We start from the raw sequence: 26,584 nt of genomic DNA on the forward strand, positions 1-26,584 counted from the left end.
CCCTAACCCTTGTGCGTGTTTTTTATTTTGACAGCGAATGCGCACCTGCGGACCACTTATGTGCAGCCCTGGTTATTTAGCTCGTCATATTGCAGCCACAGAAATTCTTTTGTCCATGAAACCATAAAGCTGCACTTTCTTTTTGCCTTATAGTCTGATTTGTCATAACTTCTCCGTTTTGTGGTAAGCTTTTCTTTGGCTGTCACTTCTTCACCCTGACCTGTCTTATTTGGCTCAGCAGAACTGAAATGCTTTTACACGCTCACTCACATAAGCTCAGCGATTCTCTGCGCGATCAACCTCTCACATGTTTAAGCTTGCTGCGGGAGATTTCACTTGTCATGTTTGCATAGTAAGCTAACGATTAATAAGACGATGTCAGAGGAATTGGTGCACAAATTATCATCACTCACAGATCAGTGCTGTCGCTCTCTATACACAGTTCGCACAATTGCAAAGTGAAAGCAAAAAAACAAGCGCAAATTCAAACGCGACTTCAATATGTCACATATTGACAGTGGCTCACCGATGCCAATGACATAATTACCCAGCTACATTTCTGAAAGAATGCAAAAGCATTGACATATATTTTTCCTACAATAGCCCAACGGGCAGGGAAGAGATAGATTTTGGTAGCCCGACTGAAAAAATCGCTAGCTCCGGGACGTCGGGCTAGCGATATTGCAAGCCCTGTATCTGATTGAGGAATCACTCATCTTTGGAAAAGAGAGTTTATTACAGAGAAATGTCTCTTTCCAAAATAAAAGCTATACTATCCGCTTCTTCTGGGCTATATTCTCAGCAGCATAAGGAGAATCATGTGCTAACAGCTGTCTAAATGACTCGGCTAAAGTTAGTAGCATGCTTGCTTTTTTTTGTCTGCTTCCACTTGTCTTTGCACTAGGATGATGTCGGCGTAAATGTGCAGTCATATTCGTTGTGTTCCCACTAGTGCTTTCAGGTTAATCTCGTTGAAATGACCTTAACGCCACAACACGGCAAATCTCCGTTAACGAGCTACCGCCGATCGCCCCGTGCATGGGGCTAGACGGCAAACACATTAACGAGCTAACTGCGCTAACACACTAGTTCACACCAATGTAATTGAGCATTGCATGGCACATCCAACATACTGTTTTACTTTAGTCCATGACGCGCTTACCTTCAGGGTCATACGTCACATGAAAACCAAAATAATTCCAAACGCCAGATCTGAATGAGGTTCAATTTGCCTGTTGCAAGGAGAACTTAACTTCTGTCTCGCTAGCTTGCCCTGCGCTCTTCCTTCTGACTATGCTGTCTGTGTTGAGCGCTCAGTGGATCTGCGCTCGACAGTGCAGCCTAGGCGGAGTAGTCGAACACAGATTCACTGAGCGCTCAACACAGACAGCATTGTCAGAAGGAAAATTGATAAAATAAATTACAAATGTTGTATTGTTCGATACATATGCGTACCGAACCGAAAGCACTGTATCGAACGGTTCAATATCGATACGAATATCGTTGCACCCCTAATATATATACAACATACAATAATAGCATTTATAGAACAGTAAAAGTTAAAAAACTGAATGCTGAGATAAGTGTTATTGAATGGCTTAAGGAATATTTAAGTATTTTGGGAAGATGTTCATTTACTTTAAGTTCCTCATGTGTTTTTGTTTGTCTTCAGTTCCCATGGAATTGCATGCCTTCACTCTGAGAAACATGGGCGTCAACAATCTTGAGGCCTCATGGACAAAACCACCAGGAGATGTAGACTTGTACATGTTGACATTGCTACAGGATAGGTGTGTCTATAAGGAAACTATTACAGTAACTTCTGTTTGATCAGGGTATTTAAAACACTTGTAAAATCTACAGCATTACACGAGGTCTGAGATCATTCATCTTTCAGCCCACGTCTTAAAACAGATAGAAGTCAAACTGCAATCATGCAGTATGTGTAACCAGCAACATCTACAGCTGCTTTTAAAGTCCCTCGTTATACATTTATCCACTCTGCTTTAACTTTTATTCATGTCAGTGTGAATATTAACATGTATTTTCCTTTTTAGTGTTGTGGTTCAGAACTACAGCGTTCCAGTTAGCTCTTCTTCTCTGCTGCTGGCTGGTTTGACACCTGGCACCCTCTACAGGCTGCAGGCTGTCACTGTCAGTGGGAAGCTACAGTCTAAACCCATCAGTCTGGAGGCACGCACAGGTGACATTTTATTAAACCTTTATATCTCTGCAGTCTCTGATGAAAATGTATTTATTGTTAATGGGTTATGTTAAGAGATCTCTCCTTTCTAATAATTTCACATCATAAATAAAAAAAAATACATATAGAAACTAAAAATAAAAATCATGTGAAAAATAAGGTCAAAACTCCCTACTTCCACAGAAATTAACTGGGTAAGTAGCAGCTAATCAATTTTACTTGATTGATTAATCATCAGTAAGTGTAAGCACCTCTATAGAGGATGATGTTTTGCCCATCTGGAATAGTCCATCATTCTTCTTCATCTTCCAGCTGCTCACTTTAGGGGTCACCACAGCAGATCATCTGCCTAACCCCAACCCTAACCCTCATCTCAATAAATCCCTGATATCCTCCTCTGTCACACCAACCCTCCACATGTCCTATTTTGAACATTAATTTTCCAGCAAATTAACCCCACGCTCAGATCATGCAGACTCTACAGGCCTCAGTTAGCGGGTGTTTGAACCAGGTTAGCTTATTTGTCAGCACTAAAAACTCATACCTACTGTCTGCATGTTGGTGGAGGGCTGATGATTTGGGCTTGATTTACAAAAACAGAAACTGGATACCCAGCAATCATCAAGTCTTCCATAAACCATGGACTTCCGAGTATTCTAAAATCAAATGCTAGATGACCTTTTCTAAAGCTAAAGCTTGGGTCGTGCAATAGGATAACAAGCCAGTACACAGAAGCAAATCGCCAACAGAATGGCTGAAAAAGAAAGAAAAAAATCAGTGCTTGTATTTAAATAATGAACCTGAGGGCACAGCTGTGTTTGTACTCCCTCTGCACACGTGAATGTGACATTGTTTGGAATTCAATATTTATTTACACATTTTTTATTCTGTTTCAGAGTGGGAAAAATCATGTTAACAAAAAAGCTCCAGTTTACAGTAACTGTTACTGTTCAGGAAGCCAGAGAAACTGTGAAATGTTTACAACACACAAACATGCAAACGCACGACAGCTTATGTAACACCGTTTAATTGCCGGGATCTTATTGTGTAGAGACAATATTGCTGTGTGTGTTCCCTTGTGGTGAACAGATTCGGCGTCTGTGAACAGGAAAAACTCAGTGACCCTCTCAACCAAACAGTCTGAACAGGAATGTCAGCAGACAGTTTACAGTACCGTAACTAAAAAATGTCCTGAGTCGACTTTGTGGACCGCTGTAAAATCAGGCTCACTGGAAATATTAGAGTTTAGTCAAAAGAAAGAGCATGATTTCAACATGAAAATTTTTTTCCTTACTTCTTTTCAGATGAATAATGTTGTAAAATAACTGTTTAAAAACCCAAAACAAAACATGTAAATGTTTTGGGTTTTTTCTTGTTTGTTTATTGAAAGCATGACATTTCTGAATGTTGATGATTTGTCAGACATTATTTTCTTGAGAAGTTGGTTACCACCTGGTGTGGTTTCAGGTTGTGGTGGTTAAAGTTAGGTAAAGTGGTAAGTAAAAATATGTTATGTGACAACATCAGGTGGTTTCTAGAACAATGGCTGAAACACTAAAAAGAACGTTTGGAATGTTGCCTTTGACCATTAGGAGCGTTTTGGTTTGTGTGGAACACCTCCTGTGCACACACGCACACACGCACGCACGCACGCACGCACACACACACACACACACACACACACACACACACACACTTGGGCACTATAGCAATAGACTTGTCGCTTTCTTGGGACCATTACCAAAACCTAAAATTCAATCTGAGCCATAACTAAGTCTGGACTCAGCAGTGACCCTTTGAAGGTCTGTTTAAATGTGAAGACAAAATTTGGCATTATTTGGTCTTTAAATGTCCTCAGAAAGTCTAAGACTCATATTACATCTCACATAAACACTTATACAAGCAAACACACACTTCCTGTTCAGAGCACTTACTGTACTGTGTTCCCATAGAATGTTCCAGATACTTTCAGAATACTCTGGATGTGAATGTCTGTATTGTTCTCCTGCTAACGAATCAGTATTTAGACTGTAGAGAAACAAAACCTGACTCCACCCTCAATCCCCTCAAATAACCTTCTATTGGTCAGTAAGTGGCATCATTGCTGTATCTGCAATGGCATACGCAATTTTCATTGTTTGTTTTTAAGAAAAGTTTGAGAAACAAAGGGGATAAAGGTTATTTATGTTTTTTTGAATTTACAATTTATGCACTTTTTTTAAAAGAGATGCATTCATTTCATTCTCTATATTACAAATATTTAACACTGTAGTAAAAACGATACAATGATATTTTTATTTTCAGCCCCGGAGCCTGTCTCTGAGATAACTGTTTCAAATGGCGGCAAGTCTGATGCTCTGCAGGTGTCGTGGCGTCCTGTGTCAGGAGTCGTGGACAGCTACCTGGTCTGCCTTGAGGAGAGGAAGGGAATTCCTAAACACAAATTTGTTGTGTCCCACTCCTCACCACCTGAGTGCTCATTCAGGTCGCTGGAGGCTGGCCGGCTTTACTCGGTGGTCATAAAAACAAGGAGTGGTGACCTGGAGACTGCCGCCACCGTCCTAGCTCGAACACGTAAGAATCCAGTCCTTTTAAAGTCTTATATTTGTCTGAGTTTATGTTTATTTTACCATCTACCAGTTTTGTTTGTACTTAAGTTAAAACATCTCTGTTGCTTTGTCTTTTGATCCATTTTGCAGAACCAGCCACTGTGCAAAATCCAATAGCTGTTCACTCTGGAAGAGACAACTTCCTCAAGGTATATCTGTGTAACAAGAATAACATTTAATTTAATGTGGTGTTACTGTTGCAGTTTTTTACTTGTTTTATTTGTTTTTTTAAAGCTCTCTTAGTGAAATGATAACCTAAGTGGTCTACATCTCAGAAAAAGACAACTTTCGGGGATATTTGAATGTTTGGGGTTTTTTTTTTTGATAGTCCAAAAACGATTTTACTTCTGAACCTGTGTTGCGACTTCAGGCTCTGAGAGACTAAATTATGGATTTGTTAAAAGAAATTAAGGTGCAAAAGTGTCATTTTTTTTTTTGACAAGACACAAAAGTAGATTAAAAGGAAATTTCTCACTACTTTAAATTACCTTTTGATCCCTCAAATAATGTGTTGGAATTTCTGTATAAACTATATATTTTTAATTAAATGTTTCATGTTTTTAAGACACTTAATCTTACACATAACAAAAGAGTCACAGCCAAAATTAATGTGGGGGTTATCTGTTTTAAGGCTGAATAATCATCAAAACAAATATTTCTAGGTGGCTTAATTGAGAACAAATTAGCACCCATTACACAAACTGTTACAGCTAAAACAGGAGTGGCTGTTGTCTGCAAAACAGGTGGCACACTTTATTCGTGTTGGGATTACAGCTGTAATAGATGTGGGTGTCATCACATAACACTGATGATGTGCACTACTCTAACATGCCTGAGCACATATGTATTAAAAATAAAAATGAGCTAAGTACCAAGCCCTGAGGAACCCCGCCATCAGCTTTGAACTAGAGCACCTGGTCTCGCCATAACCAGGTTTAGTTAACTTGGGTGAAGGAGTTATCAAACGTACAAATAAGAGTAAAGCTAGAACCAACAGAGAGTCATAAAGCTGATTGATTGATTCTTTAAATTTTTAAATATTACTATGTGATCTTATTGTGTCATACTTTCAGGTGTACTGGCGCCAAGCGGCTGGGGTTCTCGACCGCTACGTGGTTCTGATCCGTTACAATCACACCGTGCTGCAGAATAAGAGTGTCTCAGCAGGACACAACGAGTGCGTCTTCTCATCTCTGACATCGGGTAGACTCTACACTGTCACTGTGGAAACCTGGAGTGGAGACTATGTCAGCAGCATCTCCACTGATGGACGCACCTGTGAGTAAGACATAATGGGAAAAATGACCTAACATGGTAATATTACAGAAAAGTTATTTTTGTGTGTGTTATTTCTCCTGATTGGGATGAATTTTGTATTTTAGTTCCTGCAGCTGTTCAGAATCTGTTACTCAGCAATGCAGGAACCGACAAGTTGAACGTCACCTGGAGCCCCGCCCCTGGAGACGTGGATTACTATGAGGTGTGCTTCACAAAACTTTGTTTAAAAAATATTTAGTTATTCATAGACAAACACCTGAACATTTTTCAGTTCAATCTGAAAGCACCGGTCTAAATAATCAGTATCAGCTATAATGTGTTGTAATTCGGATATTACTGAGGGAATTTAAAAATATGATCGAGTAAGCAGGTACTTTAAGTATGTTTAATAGGGTTATGGTTAAAATAAATTACTATAATTACTTAAAAATTGTGGAGTAAGTGAAGTATTCTAAGTGCATTTTCCCACTGATATGATTTAAAAATGTTAAAATGTATCATCAAACATGAATTCAACCCCTGTTTCCCAGAGGATGAACTCATCTCACTGCACCACTTCCTGTACCTCCAGGTCACTCTGCTCTTCAACGATTCTCGAGTATTCCCTCCGGTCACGCTGGGTGGTGAGGTGCGACAACACCGGCTGACCTCTTTGACGCCTGGGCGGCTTTATAAGATTGTAGTGGCGACATTCAGTGGATCATATCAGAGAGCAGAGTTCATTGAGGGGCGAACAGGTTAGAAATGCAGAGTATATGTTCACAGCTTCACTGCAAGCATCTTGGGTTGAAGTTTAGTAAATCCATCTCGTCTTCAGTTCCCAGAGCTGTAGGAAACCTCCACCTGGTTCCACAACCTGGTCTGACTGACTCTGTTGCTGGACTTTTGGCTTCCTGGATGCCTGGCGAAGGAGACCTGGACATGTACATTGTGTCCCTGTTGACCGTGGTAAGTTAATACCAAAGACACCTCACCACATGATTTGTTTAACCCCTTTTTTGCTTCCAACTTCAACTGCAATTCATAAAAATGCATCTGATATGAAACACTGCAAGTTTCACACTTATCATAAACATATTAGTTTGAAATGTATACAGTTAGATGGAATAATAGGTTCAGTGTGATTTTGTACCTGTTCTGTATAAGTATAATATAATGGAAATGTTTTTATTTGAATAACAAAACACAACAAAGCACCAGATAACAGTTCGGGGTGTGGTATATAACTCAGACAGCAAATCAACATTCTGCTGTAAAAATTGCTTTAATAACAAACATGGGCCTGGGTGTAGGGATAATTGTGCTAAAGGACAGTACGAGGCAAACATTCCCAGCATGAGTACACCCTAGTTTGAGCTCAAAACATTCAGCAGTCATATGAACTCATAATTTAAATTAAATGTATTAAAAATTAAAGACATCTAAAAATGTGTGTACTTTCAGTTCCACACCAACACGAGCAGCTCATGTACGCATTGGGTCGACTGATGAATGGGTGATGTTCAGACTGTATAATGAAGGGATGCGGAGGGGGTGGAGTAACAGACGACTTAAGACTTCTCTCTCAACTTTCTGTCTTTAGGACGGAGTCACTATCGACACTCGTCCTGTTCCCAAACATGTCACCACCCTGGACTTTTTAGAGCTGACCCCAGGTCACCTTTACACCATCACTGTCCAATCGATGAGTGGGAAGCTAAGCAATAGCAACACAGCTACAGGCAGGACAGGTAAGGCACCTGACAGATTATTAGAGTTTTGTCATTTAGATCAGTGCAGACTGAACATAGGTAAATTCTTTCCTTCACCACAGCTCCAGCCAGAGTCACAGCCCTCCAGGCTGATAATGATCACACCACCCACAGCCTCACCGTCAGCTGGGAGCGACCAGTGGGCGCATATGACAGCTACAGCCTGCAGCTGCTGGACGAGGCCGGCATTGTGGTGATCAATAGAACGGTCGCAGCCGAGAGTCGAAGCAAGCTTCTGGAAGGTCTGACGTCAGGGAAGTGGTATCGCGTGAGGGTCGTAACGCTGAGTGGTGGCGTGCCGTCACTGGAGGCGAGCGCAGAGGGGCAAACACGTAAGTCTCAATTTAGAAGTTTTTACTAAGAGGACGGATCGGTAATGACGTATAAAACACGTTATGATACAACTATGACTCTTCTGCTACATGTTTTTTTTTTTAAAAAGTGTTGAAACCCTGCAGTTCCTGTGACATCCACTAGAGGCTCCAGCAGTCATTCAGGCCCCATAGACTCCCATGTTAAAAGAAGTATTTTCACTAAAGAACCTCCTGAAAGAACCTCCTGTAAATGCACACTTTGACCCAAGGTGAATCCTTTCTTCTTCAGGTCCCGCTGCCGTCAGTAATCTATTGGTCATTTCAGCCAACACCTCCTCTCTCTCCTTCTCTTGGCGTCCATCCGATGGCCATGTCGACATCTATGACCTGACCCTGTACAGCATCTCTGAGGGGACCACCAATCACAGGCAGGGCTCTCCTGGGAGCAGGAGGGATCATCACACGGTGGGATCAACATTCACATGTTTCCTGATGTTCATGCTAAGCTAAGTTTCTAAGCTAAGTTCATGCTAAGTTTCATCGTGTTAATGTGCGCTGTGTGTTCTTCAGAATGCAGGTGAACAGGTGGACCTGCAGAAGGTGGGCTCGGCTGCAGACAGCTGTGTGTTCTCTGGACTGAGAGCAGGAAGTCTGTACAAGCTGCAGGTGGTGAGCTGGAGCAGAGACATGAGCAGCGAATCATCTGTGCTGGCCAGAACCGGTCAGTCAGTGCTGTTGTATGGATACAAACATCACAGCCATCGCTTAGCCTTCATTTCATTCTGTCCTCATCTTTTCTCACCTTCAAGATATTTTTTCCACGTTCTCGGCATTTAGTCAGATAGTTTCTCCTCTTCCATCTTTCCTTTCTATTCTCTTAAAATTTTCTTCTTTTTGTTTCTTCTCATTTCACTTACCTCAGTCACATTGTTAAAATGTCTTCTTCCTTTTTGTCCCCCCTCTGCTCTGCAGTCCCATCTCCAGTCTTGTCTCTACAGGTCGAGAGTTCAGGATGGACGGACAGACTGGGAGTCAGCTGGCACCATGGAGAGGGAAGCTTTAGCAGTTATGAGGTAAATGTATCTCTGTGATATCTGCAGTTAAACTGTTGCAAACATGACCTCCTCCTTCAGTCCACAAAAAAATAAATCCCACTAGCCATGTTTTGCAGAGTTCGGTCTTCATGGTTTAGAATTAAATTCCTCCCCGTGACTCTCCGATTTTAAAACAGAAAAAATTTCAGTGGAGTTCTCAATTAGAATCTCATGCTGATTTGTTTGTTTCCCTGTTACGTAAGGTGGTGTTGTACGATGTTTCTGGATCCACCCTGGGAGCCCAGACTCTTGGTGCGGAGCACACAAGTCACACCTTCACTGCGCTGGTCCCTGGTAGACTGTACCGTGCTGAGGTCATCACGCACAGTGGAGATTTGACCAATAATGTTTCAGCATTTGGGCGCACCTGTGAGTGAAATGAAAATACACACAAGCACATTTTTTTGATGTAGTTTAAATGCCAAATTATTTTGATTACTTTTTTTTCCCCCAGCTCCCCAACCGCCTGCCCACCTGTCTGTCAAACAAGGCCCAAGCAATGACACAATAGAGCTGTTGTGGGCTGTTCCCACCAAAGGAGACTACAGTAACTTCAGTCTGCAGTGGACTCCTCCTGATCAGCTGACGGTCACACAAACCCATCTGACCAGCTGCATTGTGGGCGGGATGTTTCCAGGGCGAGAGTACAACTTCACTCTGATGACTGCCAGTGGGGGCGGAGCCAAAGGTGGACCAACAGTCAGGAGCCAGCCAATCCAGAGGAACATAAGAACAAGTAGGGTGAACCTAAAGGAAGAAAAATAAATCAATTACTACTGTGCGAGTATTTAATCAGACTTATTTATACTGACCTTACTGTCTTAATATTTCCTGTTCGTGGAAAAATTTTCTGCATATTAATTTTGGCATGTTTCTTGCATTTTCTGTTAATCAGATCAGGATTAATCAACCTCTGACCGGGGGCAACTGCTGTCAATCATGACCCATAAGAGAAATGCACATTAGACAATCTTTATGGTTTTATTTATGTTTATAGATAATTTGAGCAAACATTAAAAAATACTATCAGCTTACAAGAAGAGGATCCAAAGCTTTAAAAGCATTTTACAAACCAGCTGCATTTATGATTTTATTCCACTTGATGGCAGCACAGCAGAGGCTCTGAGTCTCTCTGTGGAGTTAAATCCATTTTTAATCCTATCCTGCTTGTCCAGAGGGTTTTTGGCTGCAGGGACTGAAACCATCAGGGAGAGGAATAAAAAATATCCAGGTCACATATATTTAAATAAATCTGACCCAGTTTCTCTTCACAGCTTCCTTTTTTAATTTCCAGCAGACGAAGTGGTGAAGTATTTAACACATTTATAGATGCCCACAGAGAAGCCCTTAATTTGAGCTCACTCAGACAGGAAGTACAAAATTAAAAGCTAGATCTGTACATGGCCAAAAGTTCCCTGTGTATCATTAGAAGAGTAACGACGACTTTAAGAAAAAGACTCAGAAAATCCCTTTGAAAAACAACTGAATGCAAGTAATGTCTGTTTATCAGAGGTATGTTGTATTCATTCTTCACTGAATACAGACCCAGGTGAGTGCACCCCAAAGCCCTAAAACTATTTTTACCTTGTCAAAAACAACCAAAAAGCAGAGTATCAATCCATCTTTAAATGTTTAAAGATGATAACGGAACAGCTTGAAGCTTTTGTTATTACCTTTAATCGTTTGCCATTATTTTTAACATTTCAAAAAGGCTTGGAGGATATTAATAGACGCTGTCTCTACATGTAACCTGTGTACACTTTCACTGAATCATGGATTCATATTGATTTAAGTTATAATGACTACTAACCATTAAACTGCATGAAATCAGCAGAAATGAGCACAAATGAAATAAGAATGAATTAATCTCAGCAAAATATTCACTTATTTGGTTTGGCTAATGTAAGAGGGGGGGGGGGAGCACATGTCTTATACTCCACCTATCCACCAGGGGGCAACCTAGATATTTTTACTTTGTTAAAGGGCAGTCAGATTAGTGCTGATTTTATTTATTTATCTGTTGTACTCACAGGAGTTTTAATCCAAATAATTTTGTAGTACAATAATTATGTCATAATTAGCTCATGTTTACAGATCAAAGGCCCTCATTTTCACCTCTTGAATACAAAAGTTTCATCTTATTTTTCTATCTTCTGTCTGCTCCCAGCCAAAAAAATGACAAATGTGTTGTCCTTTGCCTTTGTCTTTGTCCTCAGGCACATTCATCATCTCTTAAAGAGTGATTTTATCATCTGATCAGGAAAAATAAATGGGGAATTTAGCAGCAGCAGACTTGTCGCTCTCTGTTTTGAAAAAATAAACCCCACAAGGAATTTATTTTACTCATGAAGGTCAAACTTGAAAATAAGCAAAGTGAGAAATAGAAAGTTCATTGGACTTGTTCTTTTTGTCTCCTTTTGTCACTTTTCATTCATCATCTTTCTTCTCATCTTGTCTTCATTTTTTCTATACTTCTTTCCTATCCTTGTGTCCTTATCTCCTCTTTTCTAGGTCCATCTTCTCTAAAGTCCATCCACTGCTTCCCTCTCTCCTCTTCCTCCCTCTCTTGCTCCTGGTCACCTCCACACGCTGACTTTGACTCTTACGAGGTTGAGTGTCGGCGCTACGATGACCGGGAGCTGATCTCAGCATTGAAGCTAGTGGGAGGCGTCACAGCGGTGACACTGGACCACTTGGAGCCATACAGGAAATACTCTGTGATGGTCAGAGTGTCATCAGCCGGACAGACGAGCCCGCCGGTGACACACACCACCGTCACTATGATTGACCGTGAGTTTAAACACACACTTACAAGGATCTTCATTTAAATAAGGCAGTCTCAGGCACCTAACCTGGACCTAAACCTTTTTGACCTGAGCCCTGAACTAAGACCCTTTAAGCATGTGAGGACTGACCCAGAACAGTCCTCACTTTTCATTAAATTTCATTGGTCCTCACATTGATAGATAGACAAGCATACATACACACACCAATATTCCCCTCAGGTAAAGTGTTGGATTTGGTTGTTTAAATAAAACCTCAGTTTAAGTAGGACTGCTCACCTGGGAAACAAAGAGGGAACTGAAGACTGACTTTACTCCAAGTTTGTGCATAGTCAGTTTTCTTTACCTGTTTCAGTGGCATTAATGCTCAAATATCATGATTAACTTTGTGACTATTCTATACTTTTCTGAACTAATTCCTTAAAAACGCTCAAATGTTTTTAACTTGTAGTTAATCTTTATGTCCACTGCCATCTTGGGTTTCTGTAGCCAAACACAATCACATTTGGAGGAGAGGGTGGAATGCTAAGGGGGGATTCAGTGACTGATGTTTGACTTTACTGCTGTGTTTGACACATCAACAATAACCAGTAATCACATGGCAAGCTAGAAATACTCAATTAGCAGTTACCATGAGTCAAACTAGCAGCCCATGACTAACTTAAAGCAACATAAAGCAGCTCTTGTGAAGATTTCTCCTTACTTGAAAGTCCAAGAAAAGCGTCCAGCAGACATTTTTTTTTACATCACTGACTTTGGCACAGCTGCCCGTCAGCTGTCCACCCATAATTCACTCCCAGATTGTGGTTCACATTTTAGGGAACTCGCCATGAGTTTTTTCATTAATAACATTCAGGTTTAAGGTCACATTTGTCATTTTACAAGCAAACTAAATTGTGATTGATTGTTCAATCACTCTAAAGCCCAGCTCTTATTTGAATAAGCCAACTTCATGACTTCATGATCCTGTCATGGGTGCCAGAGAGAAACAGAAGGGATCTGACTCGACATCATCTGGTTTTCCGTGTTTGCTGTCAAACCCTTTTGTTTCTGCTGTATATGTATGTAGCTATACCTTACACTGAATTGGAACTAAAAGGCGTTATCTTTAATTTATTAAGGGTCTAAAACCTCTAAATAGCACACTTCCTCCTATGATTCTATCTAACTAGGCCGAGTTTGAACATCTGGTGCAGTCAACTCCTGCTACAATAAAAAATAAACAACAGAAGGGAACTTTTGTGTGTGTGTGTGTGTGTGTTCATAATGAAGGAAGGAGACACACACACAGGTTCTTAATCTTTGAAGTGTCACTTTATTTTTCTCTTTGCCCTTTTTGAAAAAGTCACCATGACCCCAAACACTCTGGAAACTTTTCTCCTCTGCAAGAACCTTTTCCTTTCTTCTCTTTGTCCCCCCTTAGTTCACGTCCATCTCTTCCTCCCTCTTTGTGCTTGTGTTGCATTATAAATCATCCTGACACAAGCGCACTGGAAACAGAAAAAGGCAGAAAATGCACAAGTTTTTTTTATAGTTGGCATTTCAGGAAAAGAGAAAGCTAAGGATGAAACTGGGAGAAAGAGCGAATGGAAACTGGAAAAGCCAGTTTCTTCAGAAACAACAAAACTATATTTTTATATACTTTTCACAGTGTTGTGGTATACTAGTAGTGATGATCACCATGTGATACTATTGTGCTGATTATGGAAGCATAATATTGTTTTTCTCTTTTGAGAATTTTTGTTTTTATAAACTTTTGTACATTTCTTGTTTCAGAGTTTTCAGAAAAAACATTTCAATGTGCTGTTTATTTTGCAATTAATATTACAATATTTTTAAATGCCATGAATAATCATGTATGTCATATGATAATTTCATAGTTATAAAATAGCTTATGAGCTTGATAAAATGTCCAAATCTTGAGAAAATAAACAAAAGTTCCAACTTAATTTTTAAAATGATTACTGCAATTATTATGAGCTAAAAATATATTTAATAAAAAGTCAAAATGGCACTTATATTTGTTTAACCAGTCCTCTCTCCTGTCAGGCCCTCCTGTCCCACCTCAAAGTGTACGTGTCACCAAAAGGTCATCGAAGATCAAGTCATCCTCCATCCTGTTTCGCTTTAACTGCTCCTGGTTCAGCGACACCAACGGAGCCGTCCGATACTTCACCGTGATCGTGGCCGAGTCTGATGGTACAAACACACCAACACATGTTTACATTACTTTGACTTACATTCATTTCCAGACCGGCAAACTGGAGGTAGACAAGTTTTTTTGTCTCTTCTGACAGCCAATGAAATGCTGCAGCCAGAACAGCGCCACCCATTGCCCTCATACCGCGACTACATCAGCAACTCATCCGTCAGAGCCTATCAGACTGCCTACTTCCCCAGCCGCTGTCCACAGGACACTGAGAGTTCTGCTGGGCAGGTAATCTGCAAATTACATGTTGAAATAGATCTTTTTCTAACTTTTCTAAAAATGACTTGACATAAACAACCAAACCTTTAGTCATAATAAAGGTGCTGATTAAACTCAAGATTCTGATCTTCACAAAGAACATTTTTATTTATTATTTATTTGCTTAATTAAAATTTAAGACATTAGAATTAAAATATTAAATTTTATTACATTTTTTAAGATAATTTTTAAAAAAGTGAAGAAGTTAAAAAAATGATCACAGTCACCCTCTGAATAAGAACTGTGCTGGTTGTATATCTGTCAATATATTAATGTGGTCAATCAATACCTGATCAGGTGGTGGAGGTGAATCTGGGCGCAGGAGGAGACCGGCTGGGGGGATCCTGTGATCATTACCATGATGGTGACCTCTATCTGAGTGACAGCTACGGTGCCTTCTGTGACGGGCCGCTGAAAGCAAAAACATCATACAGGTAATGAGAAACTGATGCTGCTGAACTGCCACTGAGCACAGAAACACCTCCCCTCAGCTACTGACCGTGTATGTGTGTGTGTGTCCGCTCGCGCAGGCTAAGCGTGCGAGCCTTCACCCGACTGTTTGACGAGAACCACAGAGAGTTTTCTCAGCCGCTCTTCACTGACACTTACCTGTCAGAGCCACTCCGGACTCATGCAGGTGAGACGGCCGACCATTTTCACTGATGATTAAAGATTTTATTCTTTTTCTTTTAAAAATCTAACCTGAGTTTAACCAAACCTAACTTTTCTGTAAACTAAGGATAGCAATGAGTAGAATTAATGAATTTTTTGGGACCATCTCATCTAAATTTTTAAAAATTTGCAGTGTCTTTGAGTTTTGACGCATTAATATGACACAGATGTTTTATCTACACCTTCCACTCAAGGGCACATGAAGTAAAAGCTGAAACATCACAGCTGGTCTGTCTAACCTCAGCTATCTCCCGATATGTGTTGTTCTTTGTCAGAGCCTCTAGGTGGCGTGGTGGAGGGTCTGAGTGCTGGCATGTTCCTCATTGGTATGATGGTGGCAGTCGTCTCTCTGCTGGCCTACAGACAGAGGCTACGCAAAGTGTGAGTACACTGGGCGTTCTGCTTGTAGTTACCTCAAGGACGCTTGGAAGCGTAAGATCAGCCAAAACATGGGCTGCTCATTTCCTGCTCTTTAATCTGAAACTCCACTACGGGAGCTTTGAATGAGTCAGTGTTTGGGAGTTTAAAACACAGCTGTGTATTTGAATGATTTTCAAATTAAATCATCTAGGTTTTTTTTCTCTTAGAGACCTATGAAGGTGCTGAACTCCAGTTGGTCATGTTAGCGCATCCTTTCCCTGCTCACAGTTTCACGTTGAGTGCACCTCCTCACACACGGAGTGGAGCAGAGATAGACACAGAGGGGAAATATTAATATAACAACAGATTACATAATCTTCAAAACAAATGTTAAACCAATCAGAACAAAGCGGGAAAGCCACAGTTTGTAGTGAAGTTAAAAACAAAGTGAAATATAGGAAAAGTTGTTGATGAAGCCGGATTAGGCCGAGATCCAAACACTGGATTGCTGGCTTCTACCGTTTTCAAACACTTACTTCATTATTTGAACCTGTGGTCATGTTTGTTTGGACCATCTGACAGTTTAAGATTGTGCAAAGAAAAAGGAGAATATAATTTGGCTAAGTTTAAAAGTTTTTCTATTTCAGACTAAGAACAGAATAGTAAACATTTTTTTAACTACAGCTTAGAGTTTGTTACCTTTAAGTTGAATCTGTTCTTCTGTTTGCAGATTTCCTCTTGTATAAGTCAAAAGAATGGACACTTTAACAGCTTTTTAAAGCATATCTGAGATAACACACATTCCTTTTTAAATACTACACCATCAGTGCCACTAACTCTGGATGGGGCGTTGTCTCTGTGGCATCAGTGTGAAATTTCCAACTGGCTTCATGACTTTATGTAACATTTATGGTCCCACAACAGAGCCCTGAACAGAAAATTAGCTCCAAAATGTCACATCAGTTTTCTCACAGTCATTTAGCTGTTAAGCTAATTTACAGAGTTAATTAGTTGTGATTTGGTGAACACGTTTATTAGCGTAGAGGGCAGGGCTCGAATGTTTTCATTGGTTTAACTCTTTGATCTTAATGTTCCTAATCAGTGCTGATATTTTCTGTGTAGGGCTGTGCAGGAGAACCCGGTGGTGAGGATGAGCATGTGGAAAGAAGTTCCAACTTCAGGGATGTATATGGGCGTCCGGAGGTAAGTTTGTGCGCGCGGCACATCTATAATTATTCTTCTTCAGTACGTGAGAGAGGGAGAGATTAGTTTCCAACGCCTCCCACGTCCAATATGTGAGTGTGTGAAGAAGAATTAGTTTCCAATAAAGTGCTCGCTCCCTCTCTCAGATTACCTCATCATTCACCCACCACAGGCCGCAGCATCTGTTAATTAGTGTGTGTGTGTGTGTGTGTGTGTGTGTGTGTGTGTCTGCATACGTTTGTATATTGGCCACAGCTCATCAACCACAAATGTAACAGAGCGTAGAAACAAAGCTTCTCTGTGCTTTATAAATGACCCCAGCTTACAGTTACAGCATGTTTTTTAACTGGACATAAAGGCGATGCTCCTCTGCGTTTGCTAGTAGCAGTGATTATCAGATCTCAAATTCACTTGGAAACAAATCGCAGATGAAAAATTCCAGCATTATTTAGGCCAGAACCGACCAGAGGGTCCAATTCGGCTTACGGGACAGCTTTGCAAGGCGTGTAAATTGCAGTAATGTGATTAGACACAAGTGTTTTAAACCCACCGAATGTGTAAAAATAGGCTGTTGTTGTGGTATTTTTCATATTACACGTCTGTCAGACATCTCAGCCTGTCCATCATTCTGTCACAGGATAGGCCAGCCCACCTCAGCTTGTGGGCCATGAATTAAAATGACTTTAAGGTCACAAATGTAAGGTTTTCTTGCACTGAGTATATGAGATGTTTTAAGTGTTGATTGAACCAGCTAAATTATAGATGATTAAATTAAACCCCACTTTTGCGTAAAATCACAGTCAATGACATTTTAGAACAAGGGTGTCAAATGTAAGGCCCAGGGGCCAGAATTAGCACAACAAGGACTCCAATCCAGCTCGCTGGACTGTTTTAGAAAAAGAAAGCTCTAGGAGAGCATACATTTTGGACTGTTACATACAGCTTTTTCTTTGATAAAGACTTCACCAACACAATTAAGTAATAGATAAAGAATTAAATAATAGAGATGTTTTGACTGTCTACTAGACTGGAAATATTGCTATAACAGAACCATATTGTATTCTTCTTACTGCATAATGTTACAAGAGGCGATAAAACTATACATAATGTATCATTTTCACTCCTGTATTATGTTTGTGTTACTGTCTAGTTGATTATCCACCTTTATAAACCAACCTATGTTTCACCACCTTATTGTACTGTCACATGAATTAATTCAATTTTTTAATCTTCTGTTGCAGTAACCGTCGGATCACCAGGTGAGAGTTTAGGCTTTATTTCTGAAACTTTGTATGTAATTAATTTGTTGAAATGGCTAAAAATCACCACTCTACCTCCAGTATATACCTTTTGCTGAGTATTTGTCCATCTTTCTCTGTTCAGTCCTATCAAAGCGGGCCATTTCGAGTCGCATCTAACCAAGCTGCAGGCCGACTCCAACTACTTGCTTTCTGAAGAGTTTGAGGTAAGTGTATGAAAATTATTACAAAAAGTGTTTTCAAGAACCTGATCAATCATACTATTTGTTTGTTGGGCATGTCTTCAGTTTTCATTTGGAGTGTTAAATCTCAGGAAGACAGAAAGACACACTGTTTCTTTTACCAGAGGTTTTGCATATTAATAATATTAAATCACTGTTGTAGCAGCCCCTGGCATTAAGAATGACAGAAGAGTCTCTAACGGGTGCAGCCATTTATTTCCTCACCAAACACGGCTCACTCTCTTGACATCATTGAGCACCTTTAAAACTATAAAATAAGGAAAAATTAATACCCACACAGTCCCTTTGACTGTGTGGGTATTAATAACAACAAATGAACTTAAATTAAATCAGGTAAATTAAAAAAACAAGTACTTCTGTGATATACAGTCACTGATTAAATAAAACAAAATAGGTCTTCTAAACTGCATCAAAGTGCTTCACAGTTCAGTTGAATAACATCAGATCACTCTGTTGGAATAACTCTGGGTTTTGGACACCCATCTTACACTCAAAAACCTTGAAAGTCTTCTAATTGTGTACGAACTTCACAGCAAATCAAACTGCTTGTTCTGGGCTCATGCTTATGCCAGTTGGCTGTTGGTTCGACTTGCCCGCCTTTTCAGAACCATTTTGCTTTTCAATCATTGCTTCTCTGAAACTTAAAGGTCAAGTAATGTACCATGACTCTGATGAGGAATGGCACTGCTTTTCTTCAAAAGCAGATTTTTGGCTGGTCTTGTTAGTCACAAAGTCCTGATGTTTATAACTGTACAAATGTAATTATTCTCATCTCTGTTCAGGATCTGAAGGATGTCGGCCGTAACCAGACGATGGATGTTGCCCGAGTGCCGGAAAACCGAGGAAAGAACCGCTACAACAACATCCTGCCATGTAAGTGCAGTTTTTAGCTTTAAAGCTTTTTTGCTTCTCAAAAAGTTAAAAAAGAAAAAAGAAAAAAAAAACAGTCACTCCACATAACAGTTAGCTGACAACCCTTCAAGTCCCTCAGTGAGAAAGAAAAATAAATCAAAGTGGAAATCATGGCAATTATCACATCGTCAAGAGCTTTAATGAGGCAGCACCTGTTCCCTTGGCGACAAGGATGAACTCTGAGGCTTGAGGTGATAAAAGCCTTCATAATTACACAATACTACTGAAAATACGGCATCTATGTGGAATATTTACTCATTTAATTAGCTTTTCGTTTCCATTTCTTAGCCACCCAAGCAGATTGTCCTCTATATTATTTATTATCCACACGTCACAAAATAGTTTCGCATAGCATCTTTTTTCCAACCAGCAGATTAAAAACTATAAAATGGTATGTCCTCCAACCAGTTGATCAGCTGATACCAACAACCGGCCAAATTTAATTGATCTTAAAGTTTCAGCCCTCGTATCAGAGTCCAGTTTAATCAATTTGCATAACTGAATTTTTGCTCATTCAAAGGTAGTGTGATGATGGGCTGAAAAACAGCTAAATTATATTAAGGATGTATTGATTTAAAAAAAGAAAGAAAGAAAAAGAAAGGAGCTGTTTTAAATAATGACACTGAATCTGAATTTCCTTGAATGACGCAATCTTTACTCAGGTAACAATAACATTTGCTTGAAATAGCACAAAAGAGTTGCTGTTTTAATTGTTATTACTCAATTAATGAATCATCTGTTAAATGTAATGTTTAAAATTATGATACATCTGTGAAAATGTTTTCTGTCTGCGTCGTTGGGGATGATGCTAATTATTTTTAAGTGTCTGAAATGTTAGTTCATTGATTTTTTGCTATGGGAGTGATATACAGACAGATTTCTAATCACATGAAGATTGTTTGGTACATCTGTTTTACGCAATTATAAATGAAATTTCCACATCCACAATTTGTCATTTTCAAAGTTTTTCCTTCTGAAGTATCCTCAGTTTAAAATAAAGTAATTAAGCATCCGTCATTTATAACTGCAAAAAAATCAGATTTATGACTTGAGGTGCCACATTTACAACATCACCTCTATAATTAACTGTCAGAGAAGTAAACACACTTACACCACACACACACACACACTCTCTCTCTCTCTCTCTCTCTCTCAGTGAAATGAGTCATTACTGAGTCTGTTTCGCATTCACACATCTTTCACATTCAATAATAAGAACCTCAGGAAAGCTGTGAGAGACGCTGTTTTCATTACTTATTCTGGAGTGGATGTGTTAGAATTTCACCATCAGACATAAACTGCATCCTTTACCCTATGGTGAAACATTAATGTGACCATATAGATTAAACTATAAGGAATCTGCGCTTATTGCATTTACAAATATGTCCTCAGTAGCTCAAAATGATGGTTGCTTCTTCACTAAGTAGACTGATAGAAATAATTGTTAGTTTTTGGCTGGTTTAAGGTTAAATGTGCGAATCTGATGTTTAGTATTATTGCAAAGCTGCAATAAGATGATATAAATTTTATTAAAATTGCAAGAAAAAAATAAGAATAACTGAATGACTGAGAGCATCAGTTAAACCTGTTTTTAATCCAAAATTTTTAATGTTATCCAAACAATTGCAAACAATTTTAAATAATTATTAATAAATATTAATTTATCCCTAATTTTTCCTCTCGAGACTACCACACTACCACTACCAAACTGATTAGCCTTTTTTCTATATACTGACAGTTTAATAAAGGTTAACTGATAAAAAAAAAAAAAATGTGAAAAAAGACATTTTAGTGAAACTTCTACAATGATGAAACACAGAAAACAAGAAACAAGAAAACTGGAGCAATACTTCAGAGTCAGAGTCTGGCTGTCGCCCTGTGGTGCTTTTATAGCCTTCACACTTTTAGTTCTGGGTGTACAAACTGATTTTAGGTAAATGACTACTTAATAAATAACCTCTAAAAGTGCCCAGCTCAGCAGCAAACAGCAGACAGTTACAGCTTTTGAAGAAAGAGAAACCTTAAGAAGCTAAAAACCCAGAAATTATTTATAAGAACAGGTGGAGACCAAAAATGGAGCTAAAACGCCTTATGGTTACGTTGCTCTGTGGATGCTGGATGTAGTGGGAGGAATTCAGTCAACATTTATTAAACCAGTTCAGTACTCATTGCATTAGAGTTAGTTTAAACTACACGTTAAAGATAATGAAAGCCGCTGGTGACTTATTTCTTCATTTTTCTAGATGATTCTACCCGAGTGAAGCTGTCGTACCTGGAGGACGACCCCTGCTCCGATTACATCAACGCCAGCTACATACCTGTATGAGCACATGCTAAAAAGCACAAACTGAGCGCACTCACTGACAATGACACTAATACCGCCTCTCTTGCCTACATGTGCAGGGTAATAACTACCGCAGGGAGTACATTGCCACCCAGGGGCCGCTCCCGGGCACAAAAGATGATTTCTGGCGGATGGTGTGGGAGCACGGCGTCTACAACATCATCATGGTGACCCAGTGTGTGGAGAAAGGACGGGTGAGGCGTCCACTTGATCAAAATGTCCACTTGAGTGGAACGATTATGAAACTGAAATTATGAGCTTTGATTGCAAGCTGAAAAGAGCTCCAGATTCTTCTCACAGGTTAGCAAAGGAAGATAAACTCAACCCTGAGAAGTAATTAAACTATATGAATGCTGTGTTTCCAGGTGAAGTGTGACCAGTACTGGCCTGCAGACAGAGAGCCTCTGTACTACGGTGATCTGGTCATTCAGATGCTGTCAGAGTCTGTCCTGCCTGAGTGGACCATCCGAGAGTTCAAGATCACCTCGGTATGCCTCTTTTTACTCTCGTTTTTTATTCCAGCGTAAAAATGTAGAAAAGCAGTAATATCTAAAGAATGAAGAAGGGATATATTTATTGTGAAGCTTTCATTTTCATAACTTCTCCAAATAAAGCTCATGTGATAAACATGGCCAAACAATGTCTGTAAAGCTAAAGTTGCAGAGATTTGAGGTTTTAAGGGGATATCCTTATACAGTATGTTTATCTCTGTGACAGAGAGTCCACCCACCTGCTGTTCAAATATCTGTTAAAAGGGGAGGAGCTAACCTCCATGAAACCACCCTTGTTTCATGGAGAGGGTGAATCGAGAGGCTACAGAAGGATTATTCTGATTATTTCTGCATGTTTTTGGTGTGGCCATGAAAAAGTTGATTTCCACTATGTTATGTTGAAACGAACGTTATGTCGTTATGTTACATTATATCTAAAGCCTCAAAATCCAGACCTTGAATGTTGCTATGGGTGATAACAATCCTAATAAATCCATTATCGACCTGGACAGGAGAGCAGCTGCAGTTATCCTCGGGTACTACGTCACTTCCACTACACGGTGTGGCCTGATCACGGCGTCCCTGAGAGCACCCAGTCCCTGATCCAGTTTGTCAGGACAGCCCGGGACTATGTGGACCGATCGCCCAGCACCGGAGCCACCGTCGTTCACTGCAGGTAGATGCTTGAGGCTGTCCTCAGGGAGAAATCTGATTGGCTGTGAGTTAACAGAATCCCGTCATTAGAACCCCCCCCCCAAAAAAAAGAGTGAACTATTGAGTCCTTGAACCTTCTTTGATTCTCTGTTTAAGATCTTTGATAACTGGATGTTTTTGCTTGTTAGTGCTGGAGTCGGGCGCACAGGGACCTTCATTGCTTTGGATCGGGTTCTGCAGCAGCTGGACTCCAAAGGAACCATCGACCTTTACGGCTGCGTGTTCGACCTCCGCCTGCACCGCCAGCACATGGTCCAGACTGAGGTAAGAGCTACATTCAAATATTTAAGTATTTAGCTTTGAATTCTAGGACATTCGTTTGACTATTTGATTTCAACTTGTACACCAGACATTTCTCCCACTTAGACCAGTGATTGTAGCACTTCAGTTCACCTCATTATATTTAGCAGGTATTTTAGTCATTATTTCAATTTTACTTATTAGAATATGATTAAGGATAGTCCCACATGGAAGCAAAGGCAAACAACAATAAACTTTGAAATAAACCAGTCGCAAAAAAACAAATAATTGGAAGAAAAGAAACCAGATTTTATTGGCTATTGATAAATCTGCATGGTTTATGGTAATACATAATTAAAACTGAAACTATTAGACAAGAAACATCAGGAAATATTGACCTAATCTAGAATTTAACTACCAATAAAGATTTAAAAGTAGGATGTTATCCTCCTTTTTAGTAAATATTGAATGCAAATTGGTTTTGAAAAAACAGTTTATGATGACGTTACAACACCCAAACCAGTTTGTAGCGAATCAAAAAAAACACTGTTGTACATAAAAAACAAGTTGAACTATTAATATTACAATGAGAATTTTAGACTAAACTGGAGCTACATCATTAAAACGTGGGAAAAAATTAATAATGGAAGAAAAACAAAGCTGATTTCGTTTTAGATTTAGTCTTAATCATGTGTTTTAGTCAATTCAATTTTATTTGCTGACGAAAGGATCAATAGTATTTTGTCCTTTTGCATTAGTTTTTATTTTGTTATCGTCGTGTTTTTGTCAGAAATAAAAAAGGTTATTGATGAAAACTGACAAATTATTGGTTAGTGAAAGTAACGTCTGTGTTTTCCATGGGACATGAATGAATTCTGCACTGAATGCTCTAAAAGCACCGGAAGGTGTTTATTACAACATTATAACGGTCTTGTTGCATTGCAGTGCCAGTATGCCTTCCTGTATCAGTGTATTCGGGATGTCCTGAGAGCCAGAAAGCATCGCAGCGAACAGGAGAACCCTCTCTACCCCATCTACGAAAACTTCAACCCTGAGTACTGCAGAGGTGAGACTGTTTCTAACATTTGTCATCGGAGCCCAGTAATGAAACAGTCCACCTGTGGACGTGAACCGTCCCATTTCTGTGTTTGACAGTTGAACTGAAACTGCATTTATATATTTCAGTAGAAACTGTGTATTTGTCTGCAATCATAGTCATTTTTTTTCCTTTTTTGTCCCTTTGTTTTCTCAGATTTCATTTACACTGGACGCTAAAGAGATGACGATGTTCATGCGATCAAAACGAGGAAACATTCCAACACAAGAAACGGACAAAACAGGGAATATAAATAAATAAGTCCAAGATTGTAAAACCCTTTTTTCAGGGCTGTAGGTCTTGCACTCTGAATCACTGGTTTTACAGCAACAAATTCATTGAGGAAAAGTAGAAATTAAAGTGCAGATTTGGGATTAAATAAAAACAAAGCATAAGACAAGTCGGAGGTTCTGGGTTTGTTGGCGCTGCAGGGAAGACTTTCGTAGCTAGAGCTGGTGATCAGCTGGTGATCAGCACAATCTGAGAAAAGTTTTTAAAATTTAGTAAATTTAGCAAATAACACCTCACAGACTTTCCACTAAATCTACAGTCTGATTTTATTCAACACAAGAATCCAAAACCATTAAAACATCTGACACTTATTATTTTTAACCATACGTTTATATATTTTAAAAAAGGATTGAATGATAATTGTGCAGCATATTATTATAATTATATAGTCATTTCTGTAATTTTGAATAAATCATCTTCCGTAAAGCTGTTTAAGAACTGTGAGTACCTGTTAAATAATCTGCATCTGATCTCAGATTGGCATGCAAATTGGATTTCTTTCTTTTTTTTTTCTAAATCCACCTGACAGTCCAGCAAAGTCCACCAGCTAAACATACTGGAACAGCTCAATTTACAGGACTGCTTTGACTCAAACCTACAGAAAGAAGGCACAAATGATCGATCAAATTCAGCCCTATCTGAATCCTAAATGTTAAAAAAAATATATAGTTTATTGTCAACAAAAACAACAAACTTTGAAAAATTAAATTGTTAGAAATGGATTTAAACTCATTGAAAAACATAGTGGAGTCCCTTTAATGTAGGCACTGGTTGATCTCAGGTTGTTGTGATCCAAATAATAACTGAGTGACAGCAGGGAAGGAAAGAGCCATCTATTTTTTATACCCTCCAGTATGTTCTCACTCACTGCTCCATATAAGCTGTTTATTTAAAAATTCTAAACACACATATTGCTGTATGTAAATATAGATGTAATACTCTTTTTTTTTTTCTTTTTTACAATATGATGAATATATATGTCTGTCAACAACTGCCTGGTTGTGTAATACTTCTGTTTCTCTTTTATACCTGTTGAGTAGCTGCAAGCAAACATAACCTGCTGTATTCAGACTTCAAAGAGGCTTTATTCTCTGTCATATATTTTATAATACAGCATTAGACATTCATGTTAAACGTGACCAAAGTTTTAAATACTGAGGTATGCAAATGTAATCCCTGTAAAGAAAAGTACTTTTAGTACAGATCACAAGCTCCAAGTGCCGCCCCTCAACTGGCTTCTGAAAGCTGGCTAATCATAAGATAAGTTTTAAGAGAGGGGAGGGGCCTTAAAGTGACAGTAGCCTGTTTCTCAGAGGATTTAAAAAAAAAAAATAGTAAAAATACTCGATATCACATTAAGCTACTTTACTAGCCTGAGAAGAAAGCTCTGGAGTTGGAAATGAGCACACTGATCTCCTCTTTAATGTAATTAATGCTTGTAAACCATTTAAACTTTAAACATAAAAGACTGAAGTATGAATACAATGCAGAAACCTCATGTTTTCTTAATAAAACCATCATTATAAATATTGTGAAAGAATTTGACTTTTGTGATTGTATACGTTTCTAGAAAAAGCAGAGATTTTTTTTCTCTTTTTAAATATTTCAAACTTAACTGAAAAGCTGGCCAAACTTCTTTTTTCTGTTCAACTCAGATGCTGGAGGATTTTCATTTTAAATTACCTCTGCTCATGCAACATATTTTATTTTATAGTATTATCATATGGCATTTTACATTTACATTACATTTAAAATACTATGGCTAAATTCATTATTATGAAAGCTGGTCTGCACTTTTTCTTTTTTTAAAGATTTTCTCTGATACATTCGACCTGCTGGATTGTTTTATGTAAACTTTATTATGTTTGTCATATCGTGATGGATTCATGAAAGTGATTTGGATTTAAATAACCAGGCCCTAAGAAAATGTGTAATTGAGTTTTAGAATTTGCTGTCCTGTTGTTGTAAACTTGATCATAAAGTGCTGAATAAAAATATCTGCCTCACTGTTTGTGGCCTTTTTTCTTTGGGTGAAAGGTTACAGTAGCTCATAAATATTATGCACACATTTTCAAATGCTGCTTAAATCATTCTCCATGTTTAACATTTTTAAGATAATGATATTTCAAATATATAGATATTTGAAATTTAAAATAAAAAAAAAACTTCATTAGAATTTCGGAATTCCTCCGAAGGGTGGCTGGCCTCTCCCTTAGAGTTCGGCCATTCGGGAGGGGCTCAGAGTAGAGCCGCTACTCTAC

General features: G+C 39.0%; 1 protein-coding gene across 1 annotated transcript in view; it reads left to right on the plus strand.

Moving 5' to 3' along the window:
• Positions 1-26,334, plus strand: part of ptprb (protein tyrosine phosphatase receptor type b) — a 37,687-nt gene extending 11,353 nt beyond the window's left edge. Inside the window, exons 9-40 of the mRNA XM_040048366.1 lie at positions 1,673-1,790; positions 2,058-2,203; positions 4,508-4,777; positions 4,903-4,961; positions 5,886-6,090; positions 6,195-6,292; positions 6,662-6,827; positions 6,908-7,038; positions 7,673-7,820; positions 7,904-8,173; positions 8,445-8,620; positions 8,726-8,876; positions 9,128-9,228; positions 9,453-9,618; positions 9,704-9,985; positions 11,761-12,039; positions 14,082-14,231; positions 14,330-14,469; positions 14,797-14,933; positions 15,030-15,136; positions 15,447-15,552; positions 16,654-16,734; positions 17,976-17,993; positions 18,118-18,199; positions 19,018-19,108; positions 21,391-21,467; positions 21,551-21,685; positions 21,857-21,979; positions 22,495-22,658; positions 22,825-22,960; positions 23,882-24,002; positions 24,189-26,334. Coding sequence (XP_039904300.1) covers positions 1,673-1,790; positions 2,058-2,203; positions 4,508-4,777; positions 4,903-4,961; positions 5,886-6,090; positions 6,195-6,292; positions 6,662-6,827; positions 6,908-7,038; positions 7,673-7,820; positions 7,904-8,173; positions 8,445-8,620; positions 8,726-8,876; positions 9,128-9,228; positions 9,453-9,618; positions 9,704-9,985; positions 11,761-12,039; positions 14,082-14,231; positions 14,330-14,469; positions 14,797-14,933; positions 15,030-15,136; positions 15,447-15,552; positions 16,654-16,734; positions 17,976-17,993; positions 18,118-18,199; positions 19,018-19,108; positions 21,391-21,467; positions 21,551-21,685; positions 21,857-21,979; positions 22,495-22,658; positions 22,825-22,960; positions 23,882-24,002; positions 24,189-24,211 — 4,457 coding nt within the window. The 3' untranslated portion in view covers positions 24,212-26,334. The remainder of the gene's footprint in view (positions 1-1,672; positions 1,791-2,057; positions 2,204-4,507; positions 4,778-4,902; positions 4,962-5,885; positions 6,091-6,194; positions 6,293-6,661; positions 6,828-6,907; positions 7,039-7,672; positions 7,821-7,903; positions 8,174-8,444; positions 8,621-8,725; positions 8,877-9,127; positions 9,229-9,452; positions 9,619-9,703; positions 9,986-11,760; positions 12,040-14,081; positions 14,232-14,329; positions 14,470-14,796; positions 14,934-15,029; positions 15,137-15,446; positions 15,553-16,653; positions 16,735-17,975; positions 17,994-18,117; positions 18,200-19,017; positions 19,109-21,390; positions 21,468-21,550; positions 21,686-21,856; positions 21,980-22,494; positions 22,659-22,824; positions 22,961-23,881; positions 24,003-24,188) is intronic.
• The last annotated feature ends 250 nt before the right edge of the window (positions 26,335-26,584 follow it).

Source organism: Simochromis diagramma, unplaced genomic scaffold (assembly GCF_900408965.1).
Source record: "Simochromis diagramma unplaced genomic scaffold, fSimDia1.1 OVJJ01000557.1, whole genome shotgun sequence".
NCBI classification, from domain to species: domain Eukaryota; kingdom Metazoa; phylum Chordata; class Actinopteri; order Cichliformes; family Cichlidae; genus Simochromis; species Simochromis diagramma.